Here is a 22823-nt window from a genome sequence, read left to right on the forward strand (position 1 = left end):
CTGCATCCCTGTTCTCAGCCAGCCTGGTATCCTTGCTCTCCTTCCACATGACACCTATAGTGCAGGCAGGGTACCAGAAGGCAATACAACCAGGCAGAGGTTCCCAAACTTTGTTGCATCTTAGAGTCACCTGGGGAGTTTTCAAAACTCCCGGTGTGCAGATCACATCCCATACGGATTAATCAGAACATCTGGGGTAGGCGCCAGATGTCGGTACTTTTATTGATGGACTAGGTTTGAACCCCAGCTTTATCACTTCTAGCTGTGTGGCCTTGCATAACCTTGAGGGTTACTTATCCCTAAATGAAAATAATAGTAGCACCTATTTTATAAGATTGTGGGAAGGATTAAATGAGCTAATATTTGTGAAGAGCCCCAAAGGGTGCCTGATGTGTAAGGTACATGCTGTAAGAATTAACTGCTATTATTACCAGGGGTGCCCCGAATGAAAAAGTGTCCTACAGAGGAAGTCCTTCACTGACTCAAGTGCTCAGGCAGGAGAGTCAGTCTACTGACCATCCCTCACCCCAACTGTGAAAGGGAAATGAGTGAGTGAACATTTACCAAGTACTTGCTTGATGGAAAGCATACATTATTTTACTTAACATTAACTATAGTCCCTTGAGAGCAATATTATTATAATCGTTTTACAGAATAATAAACTAAGGCTTAAAGAGATTAAGTCAGGTTAATCTAGTGATGGAGATGGAATCTACAATCAGGGCTTTCTCATTCCAAAACTCAGGCTCCTCTGAATTGTCTTCTCAACTAGACCTTGATCTTTGAACTTCCCTGTTGTCTTCACATCCCCCAATTTTAGCAAAGGCAATTTAGCCAGAATCTCCCTATTATCTGATCAAATGCTTCACCACCACCCCCAGGTGACCTCCGGACATCCATCCGGTCACCCTGGCCTGACTACAGCCAGAATCCTGTCAGGCCAGTTCAGCCAGAAATACCCCCTGACCCTTGATGTTCTCTCTCAGTGATTTTCCACCCACCAACCCCCTTGGCTCTGTGCCTGTAAATCCCCACAGTGTCCACCTTATATCCATAATAGCCCAGTTCGTACCAACATCTCTTTTCCCTGTTGCAGTAGTTCCTAAATAGAAACTGTTTTATTGCTTTAACTGCTGTCCAGCTCTGGTTTCACTTTAACAATATACGCACACGCACACACATACACATACGTGAACACTCACACACACGTACACCCCACAGCTCCAGACGCTCTCCTCGGGTTGGGCTAGGGAGTTCTCCTTGGCAGAGAAAATGGACACAGGCCCCATGCCCAACCAGCAGCACTTTCGACTCTTTCACACAAGTGACCGACCGAGTGACCATAAGTAGCACCCACCATGCTCTGTTGTGGCCATGCCGAATTTGGGAAGTGTGGCCAGCAGCCTCTGGATCTGGGCCAGGGTGCCGCAGGCTTCCTCCATCTCCCTCCAAATGAGAAACACGTCTTCGCGGACCCCAGCTCCTGGGAGAGAAACACGGCGTGAGCCAGGAGGCCAGCAGGCCCAAGAACTCTCCCGTGGGCCTAGCAGGCCTGGCACACCCTGGCCAAATTTCCATAACATTTCTGAACATTCCACTTTCCCCTCTAACATCTGAGAAGCAGACTGAAATCTCTAAGGAAGTGCTGTCATCTCAAGAAATCATAAATGCAGACTTTAGGATGCAGTAAAACCTTATAAAGTAAATATTTGTAGCAGCCAGAATGTTTTAAGATGAATTATTGATAATACTCAAATAAGACAAAGAATAAAAATATTCAAAGGCACCTATTAAAAGCCAGGGTGACCGTGGTGAGGAAGGGAAACTCAATGCTTTATGAAAGAAACAACTCTCCTCCTTTGTTGATTTAGTTGAGATTGCCTACTTCTTTCAAAGCACCCTCACAAAGTCTTATTTCCCCTGATATAATCACAAGTCTTTGGCCTTCTTTTCTGCACCATTATTGTCTCAACTTAGAGCTAGGTTGGGCTGTATCACTTTTTTTTTTTTTAATGATTTGGCTCAATTAATATAGACATTTATGTCACTCTCGCAACCAATCAATCAATAAAAGTTCATCCCATAGTAAGAAGTTTATGCTCTGCCTTCACCCAGGTCCAGGCTCTAACAGATTAATAGTTTCAGGAGGTTAAGGAAGGTGTAACAGTTGGGAGGAAATGGGCGTGACTGTAAACGTGCAACAGGAGGAATCCTGTGGTGGTATCTTGAGTTTCAACATCAATATCCTGGTTGTGATATTGTTCTACAGTTTTGCGAGATGTTACTTTGGGAGAAACTGGGTAAAGGGCATGTGGGCATCTCGGCATTATCTCTTACAACTGTATGTGAACCTACAATTATCTCCACATCTCTCTGCCAGAACTTGCTGTGCACACAAGGCCAGTGGTGACTCCAAGGGGCCACCATGAGTGGAAGATGCCACACATCCATTTCCAGTGGCATCCGTGGGCCCAGCCACCAGCCTGGTACTACTCAGGCATCGTGGGGGGTACAGGGGAGGCACTGCTCTGGGATGCTTCTAATATAGTTGTACAGACAAGAATTTAGCAGATGTATTCCCTAGTCTTAAAAACTCCATTCCAGTAAAAAATTATTTAGAGAAAAACACAAGTTTGTTTCACAGACTGTACACAATCAGCTCAGAGAACACAGATGATGCTATACTAAAGTGAGCTGAGTCCAAATTCTCTAATGATAAATACCTTCTGGGGGTACTTGCCATGTGCCTGGCACTACACTTGGGCCTTCCTAAACATTTTCTTATTTCTCTTCACCATAACTCTGCAGGTAAATTCTATTCATCTCCATTTTACAGCTGCCTAAACTGAGGCAGAAAGAATTGTCCAAGGTCTCGCCATCAATGAGTGGCACAGAAGAGAGTCAAACCCAAGTTGGTGTGACCTCACCAACTCAGCCGCCCTGACTAGTTGCCCTGAGAAAGAAGTGGATGGTTATAGAGGGGCCCTGTCACCCCTCTCTCTGCTGCTAACCAAGCCTGTCTACACAACAGTCCACAGACACCTGAGTTCACACAGCCACAGAGAATGAAAGACCACTATCAGGTTTATGGGTCACTCTAAGAGATTCGTCCACCAGGGCAAAGGACTGACCCTAAACCAGATAGAGTGGGGTGGACCACAGTGCTTGTTTCTAACTTTAAAATGGTAGTCACAGGGGCAGGGCAGCAGAAAAGGAACATCAGAGCCCTCACCCTCCAGAAGTTGGCCAGATCAAGTGAGGGGGTATTAATAGCTGTGTTTGGAAAGAAGCGAATGACAAGCCCTGACAGAGATGGATGGCAACCACGGCTCTGCAGTCATCAACAGCCCAAGGGATGAAATATGATGTGTACTCAGCCCTGAACTGGAGCTCCAAAAATACCACAGCCTCCTGCCAAATGCAAACCTTAAGCCCATGGGCCTTTCTGACCCCTACAAAAGCAAGACCAGCTTCCAGTTTCTCATTTAGGCATGGAGGTCTTAAGTAACAGGGATCTCACTTAAAAAGTTTCAAATGAGTCAAGGCTTTCCATCCATCCCTCTACACCAGACTCGTTGATACTATCTTAAGGGTGGGTGACCACAGGTCAGCATCTGAGGGAAATATCCAATACAGCTGGGTCTTGATCCAGAGACACAAAAGTGTGTTTAGGGCAGCAATGACCTGAGACCTGCTCCCCTGTGCGAGTAATAATTAGGGCCATCATTAATCATTGTGACTAGGCAGCGACAGATTCCTACGCTGCAGATGAGGAAAGAGAACTCAAAACTATCCACTTAACTAGGTTTGCTTTAAAAACAAAACCAGCTAGAGAACAGGAAAATCCACAGGGCAGTAAAAAGCATAGCTTAGAATGCAGAAGTTTTATTTCAAATTACTCCACAAGCAGTGTGGAAGGGTTGCCATTTTATGAGGGTTACTTCTAAGAGACTTAGCTGGGATATTGGACAGCTGCAGCCCAGGGAGACAACCCTGCTAGAGAGAGAAGAGGAGGGAGGACAGAGTGCAGAAATCCCAGTGTTTGGAGAGCTCTGTGAATTTGAAATTTTCTAGGCTCAACCAGAGAGGTGACAAAACAACAATGAAGCCTATGGATCTCAACCACCAGGCTGTCAGTCAGCCCCGGCCTACTGTGCCCAGAAGCAGAACATGGTTCCTCACAGAGACATCCAGGTGACCTGAAAGATCTTCCAACCCAGTGGCCCCTCCTGCACCAACCCCAACATGTCCCACATGCCAAGGTCACAACCTGAAGGCTGACAGAAGGCTGACATCAACTGGGAGACATGTCATGTCAAGCTGCTAGTTTTCATTAGTGCCCAGTATTGATTTCTCAGACTACTAGTTTAACAAGAGACATGAGATCTAGGTCAGATACATTTGATGTGTCAGGGGAAGAGCCACTGAGTACCTGCTACAACACACACCTCCTCCCTGTCAAATCTTCCGTGTCTCCCCTGCAGGATAAAGTCCAGTTGTCAGAGTCCAGCTGTTAATCTATTCACTTAGCACACATTTGTTGAGCACCTACTATGTGGTGGGTGGGCACTACCACTTGAGACGCAGTGGTGACAGGGTCCTGAATTAACACTCGAGTCCAAGGTTTAAGGCCTCATAACATTCCTTCTAATACTCGCACTGTCCTCACAGCTCCCTAGGATCTCCATCCTCCCAGTGTCCTCCCTACTAGGGGTCTCATAGCCCTCCATGGCACTCCCTAGCCCCACACTTCATTCAAGGTGCCATCCTGACTCCACCATCAAGCTTGGCCCAGCCACCCCTGGAAACAGTGATCTGTCCCCTGCTCCTTCTCAATTCCCATGGAATGCACCAGCCACAGCCACTGTCCTCAGTCTTTTGCTTCCAGGACACCCTTTTGGGCCACGCTAGTAGATGGGATGGTGGTATGTGCAATTCCTGGCTGTGTTGTCACACCAGCCTCCAGTTCCAAGGCACACAAAGGCACATCAGCCAGTGATAAGTTCATATACGTGTGACCTTGAGTCTAATCCTTCACAAAGGCAGTAGGCAGCAGCTTCCAGCACAGCTCCCCACCCAGCAGCGTGTCCACGGCCACCGTGCTGTTGAGACTGTGGCCTGCAGATCTCCCCTGGAGTCAATGTATGACCTTGGGCTGCTGTTCATGGTGGTACAGGCTGACTTTGCCACTAGACTGCAAACATCTTGAGCATGGGGACAATGTTCTTTCTTTCTTTGAATCCTCCACAGCACTTAGCACAGAATCCAGAGTTTCTGGTAAGAATTCCCACCCTTTCTTGTTTTTCTTTTTCCTAATTACAAAGAAACAATTTTTGAGCACGAAACATTCCTTCTTGCCTCATAACTGATGGCCTCAATATTGCAAGAAGTTCTTGGGTGGTACGTGCCCAACTGCTACCATCTCAGCATAGGGCTATGCCCCAGGTACCCCAGACACTAGCCATGACACACCCCAAAGTAGGAAGTCCTTTCCTTATAGACCTTTACAGGACAGTCAGGCAGGGCTTCTCTAAATATCTGAAATATTATTCTGAGGGTGGGGGTAGTAGGGAGGCAGACAGAAAAGCAGCTAGATGTGGCATTGGTCTGAGGACACTTTAATGTGTAGCCCTGGAGAGGGCGGTCCAAAAATAAACCCCCCACAGCAATGCTGAACCCCAGACCATGCCCAGGTCCACCTGCGGCCTATCTGCTGCCCTCTCCCCACTGCACAGGATTAGCCGGGTATGGACCTTGCTGTTTGCCTGACCTTGCTGTCTGGTCAAACTCCCTTTCGGTCATGAACATCTGAGAGAGCTGAAAACAATCATCAAAAGGCATTTTGAGGAAATGTATTTTCATGAAAAGCAGCACACACTTCTATTTTTAGAAAACATTTTAAATATTTTTAAAATATAACATTTTAAAAATAATAATAAACTATGAGGTGATTAAAATTCCCAGAGACCTAAATTTAGAGTATGGATCTGGTGAGAAGGGGAGTAGTACATCCAACAGGGATTGAAAATGGTAGAATCGGTGACTTTCATTATAACAGAAAAATTCCCAGTTACTTGTGTTAAATTCTATGTTAAGATGTTTCACTGTTGAGAGGCCACTGCACACCTACTGGCTTGATCTGGCCCCACGGCCCTCCCTGCTGAGGTGAGCGTGGATCTACACTCAGCCTCGCCCTATGAGTACAGCAGGTTCAGTGGGAGGGGGCGTTGGTGGACTGATTGGTAATGGCTGATGTGGGTGGGTAGACTGACCAACCCCAACCTCCTGGAACCAGGAGAAAGTTCTATTGGCTGGATATATGAAACCGTGCTAAAGTTAAAACTGTGCTCTGATTGTCTGTAGTTTGTCATCTCTTCTTCCTTCTTCTCGGTATAAAGTTCAATGCTCTGGCTCAAAGTGGGAGCTCAGAGCTCCTGCTGTGGCTGTCAGCCTGGGTGCTCATCCTACCTCTGAAGTGGCCTGAATTTCCAATTCTGAAGAGCCTAACACCAGAGGCCATCTAAAATCAGTCCACTGTCAGTTTCGCTGATGAGTCCCAGGCTAGCTCCGTCAATGCTGAAATTATTTCCTTTCTTTTAGCCTGATGCCAGGCCATCAGTGAAAATTTCACTATTTCAGCTTAGATTTTTTCAAGGATAAAACAAGAAGAACGAACCAAAATGAAAGATAAGGTCTGAACCCAAGAGATCAAAAGTCTCTTTCCTTCCTCAAACCACTAAATAGACCCTTCGGTCTGGGCCCATAGGGCTTTCAGAACCTCAGAAGCAGCTCTGCACACGACTAGGACTGTACCCCATAAAGATACAGTCCCCGAAAAGCATGAGCTGTGAAAGTTCCTCCTGGGACAGCAATAACCCAGCCCAGAACAATTAACCCCTACCTAACAGCTTCTGAGACTTCAAAATTACCATGTCCCATTTACAAATATTCCTGCACCACGTGAGCCCCTCACTGAGCCCAGTCTGACAAACAAAAGTGAGTGATGTCATGCCCTGAAAGGGCCCTACGGTAGAATCCTACTCACCACCTCCAGTAGAACAGGTGCGCCCTGGCTTCTTCTAGATAGGTCCCAGTGGCCTACTCCAGTATCAATCTTGAATCTGGTTCTTCCTCTCATCAGGACACCAATACAGTATTCGCTGCCTAGTTCCAAGATCCAGTTCCCATCCATCATTACACATGCAAATAAACTGATCTGTATCATGACTATTCTAAGAGTGCTCTTTTAGATCCTGTTGGATTGTTTGTCTTACTTTCTAGAACCAATTTCTACAGGAAAAGCCTAGCTAGAATCTCAAAAGGAAACTAACATTAACTGAATGCCAGTTTTGCGCTAAACATTTCCATGTGTGCTATATGTTTTAATTCTCCCAACAACCATATGAGGTAAATGTTATTATTCCCATTTTGACAACTAAGGGAACATAGCTCATAAGGTTAGGTAACTTACCTAAGGTCATACTATTAATTAGTGGCAAAACTAGGATTTGAATCCAGGTGTGACTCCAAAGTTGATTCACTGTCCAGAAAACAGTGTTTCCCAGAGCCAAAAAGGAATCACACAGAACAGAAGATCACGATAGCTTGTATTATTGCTCAGCAAATATTTATTTCCGTCTCCATCTCAGCATGAGTGGAGTAGACCTCCCATTCCACTGATATTGGACTTGGTCATGTGATTTCCTTTGGCCAACAGAATATTAGTGAACATGCCATGAGCAAGGGCCTTAAACATAGCTTCAGGGTTTGGCTTGGCTCTTGTGCTCATGATATTTGCCGCAATAAAAATATACCCTGGATAACACTAGCTAAAGGAGAATAAGTCCATCCTAGAGTAATCAAACCTCAGTTGATCTGTAGATCTGTGATCAGGAAACAATGTCTAAATTTTTCCAAATTTTATTGAAACTATAAACCAACAAGTTTAAGAAGCTCAACAAACCCCAGTATAAGATATGCGTCATCAGAGTTGCAGGGGAGATTCTGTGGCATGTTTTGCTCTTGAAAACGAACAGTGAGAGTCTTCAGAAGGCAAACAGAGAACTAGAAGAGAGGATCCAGGGACGATGCATGTCCATCTTTCCTACCTTTCTGAGAGTCAGTACCATCTATTAAAATCACACCTAATGAAGAGTGTGAGGGAGAGAATAAACAGAAGAAATGAATTTTCACCCAGGCTAACATGGGGAAAGCAGACACAGCGCAGGCAAACAGAGGATCCTAGCAGGCAAGCGGAATGGAAGGGAATGCCTACTCCCCTATGCGTTATCAGAAACACAGAGAAAGGTCTTCAGATAGCACCTACCACAGATTCAGGGGTTAGAGGTGATTATCTCCTGATCCTTGAGGTGGGAGGCACCACCACCTGCACAAGTGCTCAGCGGAGCTGACACACACAGTGCCACGAACCTTAGTCCCCATCCTGTCCTTTCTTTAAATATTCTTGACAGTCAAAAAAGATTGACTATGAACTCTCAGGAGGTAATGCAAGAAAACGTTAAAATGCAATGTGTTATTTCATGTACCACCCTAAGCAGCACATATTGCCTGTGTCAAAACACTGGAAAGCTTTCCATCACCTGAAAAGAGCAGTCCTGGAAAATCAAACAAACAGGAAAAAAATTCAATCTGGGGGGGAATCTTCTAAGAAATTAATGTGCACATATGAATCCAAAGCAAGCACAAAACAAATTATTGTACTTTGCATATTTGTAATGAAGCAAGAAACAACAAAATTGCTCTTAGCTTACAACTATGTTTTCCTCTTAGAAGAGAGGTTAGTGTAAGGAACCACCCCAAGATATAAGCCCTAACAGTTGGTCATAATTCATACTCGGTTAACTTATTTGCAGACACTATTAGAATTTACTTATCAAACTCATTATAAGAAATGCAAATTCCTATAAATATCTACTTATCAACAAGTATCAAATGTTAAAATTAAATGAAATCAGAATTTGTAGCAATGCATTTATGTAATTCACCTAGTCTCTACTAATTTAAGTTGTAGTAGTACAAAAGACTTTGGGAACTTTAGAGGATAATTGTCACATTTTAAATCTCCAACTGATAATGCGTATAAATACAATATTGTTTGTTCCAAATTTTTAAAGGCTTTAATACATTGACAAGAGAAGTACAGTATGCAAACTGCTGATATAGCTCAATCTTTTATTTTCCTTTCAAATTGCACCACTGGACCTACCTAAATCTATATTAATGAACAGAGTGGGAAGAGGAATAGAGAAAAGAAAAAAGAGAAAAGAAGGAAAAAGTATTTAGGAAAAAGAATAAAATCTTAAAACATCAATGGATATTATGAGGAAACGAGCACGCACTGCATAAGATAGCACAGAAACCAAGCATATACATGCTCCCCTCTTAGAAGATCCAGTTCAGCACCACACACAAGGAAGATTTATTTGGATAATATCAAATCTGTTTTTTTATATCTACAAGATTATAGAGGGCAGGTAAAAAATGAATTAATGACAAATGTCATCACTAGAAAGAGACAAGTAGAAGAGAAAGGGCAGCGAAGCAGAGCACACAGCCCGGCAGTAAACCCATCCCAAACTGGAATAAATTACAAAGGAAGGCAGAAAAAAGGTTAGTAAGTGACTGATGTGAATACAGCTGTTAGCTACTAGACATCCTTACATCACACCATACCTCAAAATAAATCTAAATGGACCAAAAGATTCTTGATTATGTTTTAAACTCAGGCTATAAAGAACCAAATGGAAAAGAGATGGAATCATGGAAGTTATAGGATTTACAGATTGGATTTACTGTTTAAGGTTGCATATAAAATATAGCCACGATCAAAAGGAAAACAATTATGAGATAAATTATCCAGAGTTAATGTCAAGTATACAAAGAGTTCATGCAATATAAGAAACACAAGATCCCAAGAGGTTATTAGGCAAAAGACAAACAGGTAATTCACAAAACAAATTAAATATAAAAAAATTCAATTTCAGTACTTTTCATTATTAATTTACATTAATTTCTTCATCAAAGAAATTTATATGGAATCAAAGATACTATTTTTATGATAATTCAGGTTCAGTGAAATGGGTCTTCTCCATATATTTTTGATGTGAATTACATGGCCTTAAAATATTTTTCAGAAAGCAATTCAATCAGCAATTACCCCCAAATGCTCAAACATGTTAATCCAATATTTTCACTACTATAAAATCTACCCTCCCAAAATCTAATACAAAAGTAAATACACTGCAAAAAAAGATACGTGCTGTATCATTTCTAATAGCAAAGATATTAGAAAGTACCCAAATGTGCAACAGTAAGTGATTAACAAAATTATAGTATACCACTTTAATGAAGTATTATATATTTTTAAACGTCACTTACAAAAGTTTTCCAGGAATAGGGAAGAATACTTGCAACAATATTAAGTAGAAAATATAATATTCTTAAAAATTCTCAGGGCAGCCAGAGAGAAGAAAAGGGTAACTTATAAAGGAAAATCCATTAGATTATCCTGACTTCTCAGCACAAACCTTACAAACCAGAAAAGAATAGAATCAAATATTGAAACTATTAAGTGAAAGGAACTACCAGCCTACAATAATGTATCCAGCTAAGCTCTCCTTTAGATATGAAGGAGAAATTAAGACCTTTTCAGACATACAAAAATTGAGGAAATTCTCCACTACTAGGCCTGCACTACAAGAAATACTGAAAGGGGTCAGCTCACCTAAAACAAAATGACAAAAAGAAAACAAAAGAAAACAAAAACCAAACAAACATAATTAGGAGTAAAGTGACTATAAGGCAAATAGAAGTAGAGGAGTGCAATCCTTACTAAGAACAGGACATTATAAGCTTAAATAATAAGAGAATTGCTATAGCAAGACAGTAATGAACATTTAGCATACATAGGGACAAATTGAGATAACAATGACTGAAAAAGGGAGGATAAGGTACATGCAGAAGAAAATGGATGGCTGTATATATTAACTAACTATCCTTTACATATTTGTAATGGTAACCACACACCAAAGATTCAGAACCTAAGTATATAACATAAAACGAGAAGAACCAGAGGGAAAACCCACAAAAGCCAACCAAAATAAAGAAAACAGAAACACAAGGACAAGAAAGCAGTGGAAACACCGAGATACCAGAAAGCAAAAGATAAAGTGGCTATAAGAAAACCTCATATTTCAATAATCGCCCTAAATGTAAATGGACTGAACTCACCAATAAAAAGGCACAGAGTTGCAGAATGGATCAAAAAACAAAACCCAACCATACGCTGTCTCCAGGAGACACATCTCAGCTCCAAAGACAAATACAGACTCAAAGTGAAAAGGTGGAAAATGATATTTCAAGCAAATGGCATTCAGAAAAAAGCGGGAGTAGCGGTACTAATGTCGGATGAAATAGACTTTAAAATAAAAAAGGTAAATAAAGATATTGAGGGACACTTCATAATGATAAAGGAAATAATGAACCAAGAAGACATAACACTTATTAATATCTATGTTCCCAATAAGGGAGCCCTGAAATATGTAAAGCAATTACTAACAGAACAAAAGGGAGAAACAGACCAAAACACTATCGTAGTAGGGGGCCTAAATACCCCACTGATGGATATGGACAGATCATCCAAACAGAATATTGATAAGGAAATAACATCCTTAAATGACAGATTAGACCAACTGGACATAATTGACATTTACAGAGCCTTCCATTCCAAAACAGCTACTTAAACATTCTTCTCTGGTGCACATGGAACATTCTCAAGAATTGACTACATACTGGGACACAGAGATAGCCTCAACAAATATAAGAGGGTTGAAATCATACCAACCATATTCTCTAATCATAATGCTTTGAAACTAGAGATGAACTGCAGAAAGAAATTGGGAAGAAACACAAATGGAGATTAAACAACATGCTACTGAAGAATAACTGGGTCAGAGAAGAAATAAAAACAGAGATCAAGAGATACATAGAAATGAATGATAATGATAGTACAACATATCAAAACTTTTGGGACATGGCAAAAGCAGTCATAAAAGGAAAGTTCATATCATTACAGGCCTATCTCCAAAAACAAGAACGAGCCCAAATAAACAACCTAATGCTTTATCTAAAAAAGCTAGAAAAGGAAGAACAAATAAAGCCTAAAGTCAGGAGAAGGAAAGAAATCATCAAAATTAGAGAAGAAATAAATGAAATTGAAAACAAAAAAAAAAGATAGAAAAAATAAATGCAACAAGAGCTGGTTCTTTGAGAAGGTTAATAAAGTTGACAAACCTCTGGCTAGACTCACTAAAGAAAAAAGAGAAAGGACATAAATAAACAAAATCATGGATGAAAGAGGGGAAATTATGACTGACATTGCAGAAATACAAAGGATCATACAAGAATACTATGAAAAAGTATATAACACCACATTTAATAACCTAGAAGAAATGGACCAGTACTTAGAAAAATACAACCTTCCTAGACTGAATCAAGAAGAACTGGAAAATCTAAATAGACCGATCAGCAGTATGGAAATTGAAACAATCATCAAAAACCTACCAAAAAGTCAAAGTCCAGGACCAGATGGCTTCACCAGTGAATTCTACCAAACATTCAAAGAAGATTTAATACCTATTCTCCTCAAACTCTTCCAAAAAAATCAGAGGAGGCAATACTTCCCAACTCATTTTATGAGGCCAATATTACCCTGATACCAAAACCTGGTAAGGATAACACAAAAAAACAAAACTTCAGACCAGTATCTCTCACGGACACAGATGCAAAAATTCTAAAGAAGATACTAGTGAACCGAATACGGCAACATATTAAAAAAATTAACACATGATCAAGTGGGCTTCATCCCAGAGGCACAAGGATGGTTCAACATACGCAAATCAATTAATGTGATACACCACACAAACAAATTTAAAAATAAGAATCATATGATCATATCAATAGATGCAGAAAAAGCCTTCGACAAGATACAGCATCCATTTATGATCAAAACACAACAAAATCGGTATGGAAGGAAAGTACCTTAACATAATAAAGGCCATATATGTCAAACCTTCAGCCAACATTACACTTAATGGTGAAAAACTAAAAAACCTTCCCTCTAAGATCAGGGACAAGGCAAGGCTGTCCGCTATCACCACTGTTATTCAATATAGCATTGGAAGTCCTAGTGAGTGCAATCAGACAAGAGAAAGATAAAAGGCATCCAAATAGGAAATGAAGAAGTCAAACTGTCACTATTTGCAGATGACATGATTCTCTATATAGAAAATCCTAAAGACTCCACAAGAACACTACTAGAAACAATAAGCAAATACAGTAAAGTCTCTGGATACAAAATCAACGTTCAAAAATTCATAGCTTTCCTATATTCTAATAAGGAAGTGTCAGAAAAAAAAAGTGGAAAAAATAATTCCTTTTGCAATTGCAACAAAAAGAATAAAATACCTAGAAATAAATTTAATGAAACAAGTGAAGGACTTATATAATGAAAACTACAATACTTTATTAAAATAAATTGAAGAAGATACAAAGAAATGGAAAGAGATTCCGTGTTCTTGGATTGGAAGAATCAACATAGTTAAAATGACTTTATTACCTAAAGCATTATACCGATTTAATGCAATCCCCATCAAAATCCCATCGGCATTTTTAAAGAAATAGAACAAAAAATCATCAGATTTGTATGGAAGCACAAAAGACCCCAAATTCCCAAAGCCATCCTGAGAAAAAAGAACAAGCCTGAAGACATCACTCTGCCAGACTTCAAATTATACTACAAAGCAACAGTAATGAAAACGGCATGATATTGGCAGCAAAATAGACACACAGACCAGTGGAACAGAACTGAGAGTCCAGAAGTAAACCCATATTTATATGGGCAAATAATTTTCAACAAAGAAGCCAAAAACATACAGTGGAGAAAGGAAAGCCTCTTCAATAAATGGTGCTGGCAAAATTGGAAAGCCATCTGCAAAAGAATGAAACTAGACTGTTGCCTATCACCACATACCAAAATTAACTCAAAATGGATTAAGGACCTGAATATAAGACCTGAAACAATAACATGCATAGAAGAAAACATAGGAACTAAACTCAAGGACCTTGGACTTAAAGAGGATTTTATGAATTTGACCTCAAAGGCATGGAAAGTCAAAGCAAAAATAAATGAATGGGACTACATCAAACTAAAAATCTTCTGCTCAGCAAAAGAAATCGTCAACAAGGTAAAGAGACAAGCATCTGAATGGGAGAATATATTTGCAAGCAACACCTCTGATAAGGGCCTAATATCCAAAATATACGAAGAATTCATACAAGTCCATAACAACAACAAAAAAAACACAAATGATCCAATCAAAAAATGGGCAGAAGACCTGAACAGACTCTTCTCCCTAGAGGACATACAAATGGCCAACAAATATTTGAAAAGATGCTCAACATCACTAGCTATTACGGAAATGCAAATCAAATCAAAACCACAGTGAGATACCATCTCACACGTGTTAGAATAGCTGTTATCAAAAGGACAAGTAATAAATGCTGGAGAGGATGCAGAGAAAAAGGAACCCTCATACACTGCTGGTGGGACTGCAAATTGGTACAGCCACTATGGAAAACAGTATGGAGGTTCCTCAAAGAACTAAGAATTGATCTACTATGTGATCCAGCAATCCTTCTACTGGGTATTTACTCCAAAGACTTGAAAATCCATATCCGAAAAGATATTTGTACACTGATGTTCATAGCAGCATTATTCACAGTGGCCAGGACATGAAAACAACCAAAGTGTCCTAAGATAGATGATTGGCTAAAGAAGCTGTGGTACATATATACAATGGAATATTACTCAGCCATAGGAAGAGATGAAATACTGCCATTTGCAACAATGTGGATGGACTGCGAAATAATCATTTTAAGTGAAATAAGCCAGACTGAAAAAGTAGAAAATCACATGATATCATTTATATGTGGGATATAAACCTAAAAGCAACAAATGAACAAGACAAATGACTTGTTGGACATGTACTATAGACTAGTCGTTACCAGAGGGTAGGGGATGGCAGAGGAGTGGGGAGGTAGACTGGGTAAAGGGGGTCAAATATAGGAGGAGGGTGATGTGGGTAAAGGGGATCGAATATATGGTAGCTGAAGGAAACTGGACTTTGGGTGGTAAACACACAATAGTATATACAGATGTCAAATTATAACGTACACCTGAAAATTATATAATTGTATTAATCAATGTACCCCAATAAACTTAATTTTTAAAAAGTTTTTAAAAATAAAATAAAATTAAAAAGAAAATGTAATATTCAAATTGGTATATAATATGATGTTTATGCTTTAATTTTTTGAAAATAGTATACCATGAGAAGACTGGAAGGAAATATACTGCTATGTTCAATGGTGAGAATCTTTGGGTAGCAACAATATTTCATTTCCTTTCTTCTCTATATTTTGCATATTGTCTATTCTATGTCAGCAGAATGCAGGACAGCCAAGTGTTCATGAGAGCCTGGGCTCAGTCCTTCAGATCTCCGGGTCTGCCTCTTACCAGTCATGTAACCTCAGACAATAACTCCGAGGCTATTTCTCTTCTGAAAAATAGATAATAATAGTATCATTCACCTCACATGATTGCTGTAATGATTAAATGAGTAAATGTATGTATGTAATGTACCTAGCAACACACACACACATACACATACACATACATAGCCCAGCTTTCACCATCTTAGGAAAAAATCCTTTGAAGTGACAAAAGTTAAACATTTAGAGGGTTAATACATTTCATCACTCTTATTCAATAATTAGAAATGATATCACGATTTCTAGGAAATAACTAATGTAATGATGGGAGAAAAAACATGATGATAGTTATTTTTTAATATTCATATTTAATATAACAAGTTATTTTCTCTTTTAAAACACCAGAATTTTATAACAACATATCAAAAGTTATTTTGGAATTTGAGAAATTGATACTAGATGAGCTGTGTTCAAATGATACTTTTTTATATAAATACAGTGAGTGGCAACATAATGTATGACATATAAATAAATGTATGACAAGAAATGGTGAAAGATCTTGTCTACCCCACAAAGATGTCGACATTAGGTTTCACATCTGGTCTCAGAGCTCACTGTAACACACCCCTGAACATTTAAGATGCAGCCTTTACTTCCAGGATAAACACAACTCTGTAAGCCAATATCTTTTCCCTTTCTCCTAGAAATTATGGGGAGAAATGAGAATGAAAAAGAAAACACAAATACCTTCAGCTAAATTAGGAGACAAAAATAACATCCAGATAAGAGCTGTCAAGAACAGCTGAGATGGTCTGCAGCCATGCTACCCTGAACGTGCCCAATCTCATCTGATCTTGGAAGCTAAGCAGGATCGGGCCTGGTTAGTACTTGGATGGGAGACCACCTAGGAATACTAGATGCTAAAAATACCAGGTGTTAAAAAAAAAAAAAAGAGCAGTTAAGATAGAGCAGAAACTGTGCGGAAGAAAGCACAGAGAGTGAGCACCTGGAAGGGATCAGGGGGCTGAGCAGGTATTAGGAAGAGGGGGCCTCTGAAAGTCAAAGGTGAGCCTGGTTGGCCATGATGGATTCTGGTATCTCAGTAACAAGGGCTATAGCAAAGTCTGTCTACTTGGTTTAGAAAGGCAAGAGTGGAAGGCTTCCCAAAGCATTACCCAGAACAAACTTACCCGTAGGCACTGCTCTCTGCAGCAGCAGAGAAGAGAGCCTTGAGCTGTGAAGCACAGCCTTTCCCTTCCCTGCCTCCCACAGGAACCGCCTGTACACATCTGGTCTCCTCCTTCTAGTGGAGCATAACAAAAAGAAAGCTAGCACACAACATCCAAACATGGCATTATGAGGGAAAAAAATGAGGGAAAGAGCTGAAAACCAATCAAGAGATGAAAAATACTAAAAATGTTATCATGGAATACATGAAAATTGTGATCCAATATTTCACCATGAATTTATTTCTATGTATATAATATGTATACATGAAGCCATCATCTCCATGAAGGAAGGAAACAAAGCAGAAATTCAAAAACTCAAGTGAGATGGCAAGACAACAGGAAGAAATGGAATCCCCAAAACTCAGGAAAGTAGAAAAAAAATCACAGAAGATAAAATGGGTAGAAGCTCAGTGAAGAAAATAAATAATGGAACTCACTGTGAGAAACCAGAGAAAGTGAACACAAACAGAAATAAAGTATTTAAAATATTAGTGGGAAAAGGATAGATCAGAAGACAGACAAAGGCAATCTATCATACTTATACATAAAATGCTTCGCTGAGAAAAGCAGCCACTTTCTGTCTTGGTTTTCCCATACTAATATAAGGATACTAACAGACCCTGCTCCACAGGGCTGGGATGAAGATGCAGTGTTTTAAAATTGATAAGAGGCTAGAACAGTGCCTGGCACATACCAAGCAATGTCTAAGCATTTGTTGAATTTTAAAATAATAATTAAGCAATGGAAACAGAGACAGAAAGTAGACTGGTGAATGCCAGGGGCTAGGGGAGGGAAGAATAGGAATTTATTGTTTAATGGGGGCAGAGTTTCAGTCTGTAAGATGAAAAGAGTTCTAGAGATGGCTGCACAATGATGTACTTGACACAACTGAACTGTACATTTAACAGTGGTTAAGATGGTCAATTTCATGTTAAGTATCTTTTAGTACAATTTCTAAAACTACTGTTTACCTTTACTATAGGGTTTTTTGTTTTGTTTTGTTTGCTTTGGTATAGTGCATGGGGGAGGGTAATGGTAAGTTATACTCTGAAAGCCAATTACCTGGAATCTAAAAAGTCAGGAATAGCAGGAAATTTCTTTAAAATTCTCTCTGAATTCTCTGAGAATGCTCCTCCACTTGACAGTTTCTTTTCTCTACAAAAGGAGGTAAATTAGCTCCTGAGGGGACAACCTCTCTTCCCAAACTGGAGAGGGGCCTGAGGAAACTGGACACTGACAAATGCTGGAAACAGATGATGGGAGCACAGAGGCATGGAACGGATCAGGAAAAGAACTTTCTCTGAGGCCCCAGGTGATGCTGGAAACCATGCACTTTCCAAACCAAAATAGTCAAGGGTTTCGGGGCAGTTTCTGAGTGGGAGAGGTCGACTTCAAAATGCTAGAATTTCTGGGACATTGTGATGGATAGAGGAGACAAGATGGCATACTTAGGATTTGGGACTCTCTCTTCAGAGTCAGAACATGTGATCACTGAAATGGTATTAGACTGGCAGGCCACACTCTGAGCATTTCATACTAAGAAAAACTTTTTTGTATGCTTTGCAGGATTAGGAACATGGTACTTGCTGAAAATGTAAGCTATGCAGTCAGATATGTTTTCCTTTTAAACTAAGTTGCCAAAAAAAGGCAGGCCATTTACAGTAACTGGCACTCCTTGAAGAGGTGGTGACATCTCACACTTTACCTTGATTGATTCATTGCCCACTAGAATAATCTTGTAAATTATTTCCAATAGGCATGGCATACATCCTGAATTAATTTTTTTTGCCTAGATTAGCATCAACCTTGCTTATCAACTGGCATTTTTTCAAATTCTTGATGTCCAATTCACCATGGAATCAAGGTGTAAGTTATTACCTAAAGCCATGCCTGCAATGAGTTCCAGGGAATCTCTCCCTGGCTCTGCTTTGAGGCACTAGGATCTGAATCTACAAAGTGTGGATCACACTTTGTGACTCCGCCCCCTGCCTTTGATTCTATCTGACAAAACTGCCTCCTGCTCAGTCTCCATGCCCTTCCTCCGAGAGTTTCTCAACACCATTATGTAAACAAGAAACTTTCAAGTAGCTATACCTTCAGCTTCTCCCCTGTCCCCAAAGAGGAGTTCTTACCTCATAGTGAAGCTAGAAATCTTTGTGTTGAGTACTAAAAATGAGCAAGAAGGTAGAGGTAGATGGGCTTCCTCAGACTCCTAACTACCCCTGCTTCCTTCCTGCCTCTCTCAGCGCCATTTACTCAGTTATCTTTGGTACTTTGCAATTTCATCAGCCCCCCCAAAACTCCCATCTCTTGGCTTTCTGAGTAACTGTCTAGTACTGTTTTTCCTAATCATGGCCCCATTTCTCACTGATTTTGGACTTCATTTTCTATGCCTGTTAAATTGATCACATTTTCTGATCACATTCCTTGAATGAAAGGCAGGTTCATTCAGCCTCCACAGAGGTTCCTGTGAGGCCCCGGCCCCACACAGGCAGGTCAACTCCGCAAGTGCATCTACAAGCATTGCTGTCACTGATGGGCAGGCCAGCAGAAAACCTCATCATAGCAGGCATCGTCACCAGAGTGTCCAGCTAACCTGGACAGCAGAGCAGCTCTGCCCTGCCAAGAACTAAGTCCTGTGCTGACACACCCAGGGCCATGTCTCTGGAAGGTTCCCAAGTTTGTAAACACATATCACTTAGGTCACTTGCCTAGGTGATAAATTTATGCCTAGTTACTAAACTGATAAATTCTCCATTAATATCCATGAACTCTGTCCTTGTACCGCATAAATAAAAAAGACACAGTCCCTACCTAGCGCTTTACTTCCTAAGGATATGGGTCACCCAAAGTTATTAAGATACTGTTCCTTTTTCATTCCAAGTACCTGGAGGGAGTTTTCCTTTTAGTTTCCTTGAATTCCAAGTCATCGTACTGTCACCATCCCTTCGGGGGAACTCAGGAAATTCCACACACTCTGTTCTCTCTGCAAACGCGTGGAATCTGTAATATGAAGAGATTTGCAACAGTAGGCTGGAAGGAAGGTAGTGTTTGCAGGTGTCCACACACTCTTCCAACACCATGAATATGCTCTTCCGCGGGTGCCTAGCATTACAAACGTTTCACCACTTCCCCTGTACCTTCTCTGTCCCCGCAGAAAGATGACAGGGAGGTAGGAGAGAACAGGGAACTGTGGATGCATTGGGATGTTAACTGCTGACCCTTCACTTCAGTACAGGGTAACAACTCAACCAGATGGTATTTCTTGACCCTGGAAAAAAGACACCCTGGGCTTATGCTTATCCTCTGTGCTCAGGATTCAATGATGGCAGTACAGTTTCACAGGCCAAGTCTAAAGAGACCCCACAGTGCCTGCAGGCCTGTGGTCAATGTTGAAAGCAGACGACAACGGCACCGTTGCTTACCTGCTGATGACTGACAGGCTGCAGTCAACTTTAACTCAGCAAATACACACTTCCCCAGGACCTAAGTGTAGCACTAATGGAAAAAATTCTTGTATGGACAGGCTTTTAGGACCTGACTCCTCTAAGTGTGGTCCCAGGAGCAGCGCCAGTTCTGGGAACTGGTTACAGTGTGCGTTCCTGCATCCACCTGGATGTGAATCTGAATCTGCACTTGAATGAGCTCCCCAGAGTGCTGGTGTACACAGGCAGCTGCCAACCATGAATTGCTCTATACCTCCTACCAGGTGGCCCCAGGCCTGGCACAAGTCTGCACCAGAGCCGCTCGCAAGAGGCCTGAGAACAAACATATCTGGTAGCTGGCTTTAGACTACACCAGAGCACTACCCAATCAGCTCTACAAATGATACACCCAAAAGGTGGTCTTGGCAGGCACCAGAGCCCCATTGGGGTGGATCCGACTCTGTGGGGTCAGCTCCCACATAGCAGCTCATCAACTACAGTTGTAGCCAGTCTTCACAGCCAGTCAGCCCAAGAGTTAACTCCACTCACTGATGTGCCAACATCAATCGATGCTCAGCGACAACCGGAGGGCACAAACAACACACACAGGTGACACTCCTAGAGCGCTGACTCGGGTAACCAGGATGACTGTGCCAGTGGGACTCACAGGACACCTACTACATAAGGTCCCTCTAAGAAGACTGGAAGATGTATCAGATCTACCTAATACATGGAAACAAACACAGAGAGGCAGCCAAAAATGGGGAGACAAAGAAACATGTCCCAAATGAAAGAACGAGACAAAACTCCAGAAAAAGAACTAAACAAAATGCAGGCAAGCAATCTAGCAGATGAAGAGTTCAAAACACTGATTATAAGGATGCTCAATGAACATATGAGAAAAATAAATGGGTCCCAGTAAGAACTTCAACAAAGAGATAGGAAACATAAAAAAGAAGATAGAAAACAAAAAGAACCAGTCAGAAATACAGAATACAATACCTGAAATGAAGAATACATTAGAGAAAATCAACATTAGAGAAAATCAACATCAGATTAGAAGAAGTAGAGGACTGAATCAGTGATCTGGAAGGCAAGGTAGCAGAAAACACCCAATCAGAACAGCAAAAATAAAAAGAGTTTTAAAAATTGAGGATAGTTTCAGGGGCCTCTGGGACAACATCAAGAATACCAATATTCACATTATGGGAGTACCAGAAAGCAAGGAATTGAAATCCTATTTGAAGAAATAACAAATGAAGATTTCTTTAATCTGGCAAAGAAAATAGACATACAAGTCCAGGAAGCACAGAGAGTCCCAAACAAGATGAACCTAAAGAGGCCCACACCAAGACCCATCGAATTAAGATGTCAAAGAGAGATGACAAAGAGAGAATCTTAATAGCAGCAAGACAAAGATGTCCACTTTTGTCACTTTTATTCAATATATTATTCAGGTCCTAGCTACTGCATTCAGATAGGAAAAAGAAATAAAAGGCATTCAAATTAGAAAGGAAGAAGTAAAACTGTCATTATTTGAGGATAACATAATACTATATAGAGAGAATTCTAAAGAGTCCACCAAAAAACTATTAGAACAGATAAATGAATTCAACAAAGTAGCAAAATATAAAATTAACATTCAGAAATTGGTTGCATTTTATATACCAATAATAAACTATCTGAAAAATAATTTAAGAAAATAGTCCCATTTATAATTGCATCAAAAAAATCAAATAGCTAGGAATATATTTAACCAATGAGGTAAAAAGACTTATACTAGGAAAATTATAAGATGTTAAAAAAAGAAACTGAAGAAAATACAAATAAATGGAAAATATACCACGGTCAGGGATAGGAAGAATTAACATTATTAAAATATCCATACTACTCAAAGCATTCATCTACTCATAGATTCAAAGCGATCCCTATCAAAATACCAATGGCATTTTTCACAGAACTAGAACAAATAATCCTAAAATTTATATAAAACTACAAAAGGCCCCAAATAGCTGCAGAGATCTTGAGAAAGAAGAACAAAGTTGGAGGTATCGTGTTCCCTGATATCAAACTATACTACAAGGCTATAGTTATCAAAACAGCATGGTATTTACATAAAAACAAACACATAGATCAATGGAAGAGAATAGAGAGCCCAGAAATAAACACACATTTATATGGTCATTTAACCTATAACAAAGGAGTCAAGAATATACAATGAAGTAAAGACAGTCTCTTCAATTAATGGTGTTGGGAAAACTGGACAGATACATTAAAAAAATGAAACTACATAACTTTGTTATACCATATACAAAAATTAACTCAAAATAGATTAAAGACTTACATGTAAAACCCAAAACCATAAAACTCCTAGAAGAAAACATAGATAATAAACTCTTTGACATCGTTCTTAGTAACATTTTTTAGGCTACATCTCCTTGAGCAAGAGAAACAAAAGAAAAAAATTAACAAATGAGACTCCATCAAACTAAAAAGTTTTTGCACAGCAAATGAAACCATCAACAAAATGAAAAGACAACCTATACAATGGGAGAATATATTTGCCAATGATACATCCAATCAGGGGTTAATATCCAAA

General features: G+C 40.1%; 1 protein-coding gene and 1 pseudogene across 8 annotated transcripts in view; one reads left to right on the top strand and one right to left on the bottom strand.

Annotated features, from left to right (window-relative positions):
- VWA3B (von Willebrand factor A domain containing 3B) overlaps positions 1-22823 on the bottom strand; it is a 137040-nt gene that overhangs the window by 86666 nt on the left and 27551 nt on the right. For 7 of the 8 annotated variants that reach the window (XM_023524304.1, XM_023524306.1, XM_011381972.2 and 4 more), the window contains 2 exons: positions 19687-19802; positions 1358-1483 (listed from right to left, as the gene is read on the bottom strand). In XM_023524304.1, coding sequence (XP_023380072.1) covers positions 1358-1483; positions 19687-19802 — 242 coding nt within the window. The remainder of the gene's footprint in view (positions 1-1357; positions 1484-19686; positions 19803-22823) is intronic. The other variant, XM_011381973.2, reaches the window with a different exon arrangement.
- Positions 16381-16499, top strand: LOC111732452 (annotated as a pseudogene).

This window comes from Pteropus vampyrus, unplaced genomic scaffold, assembly GCF_000151845.1.
Source record: "Pteropus vampyrus isolate Shadow unplaced genomic scaffold, Pvam_2.0 Scaffold461, whole genome shotgun sequence".
NCBI classification, from domain to species: Eukaryota; Metazoa; Chordata; class Mammalia; order Chiroptera; family Pteropodidae; genus Pteropus; species Pteropus vampyrus.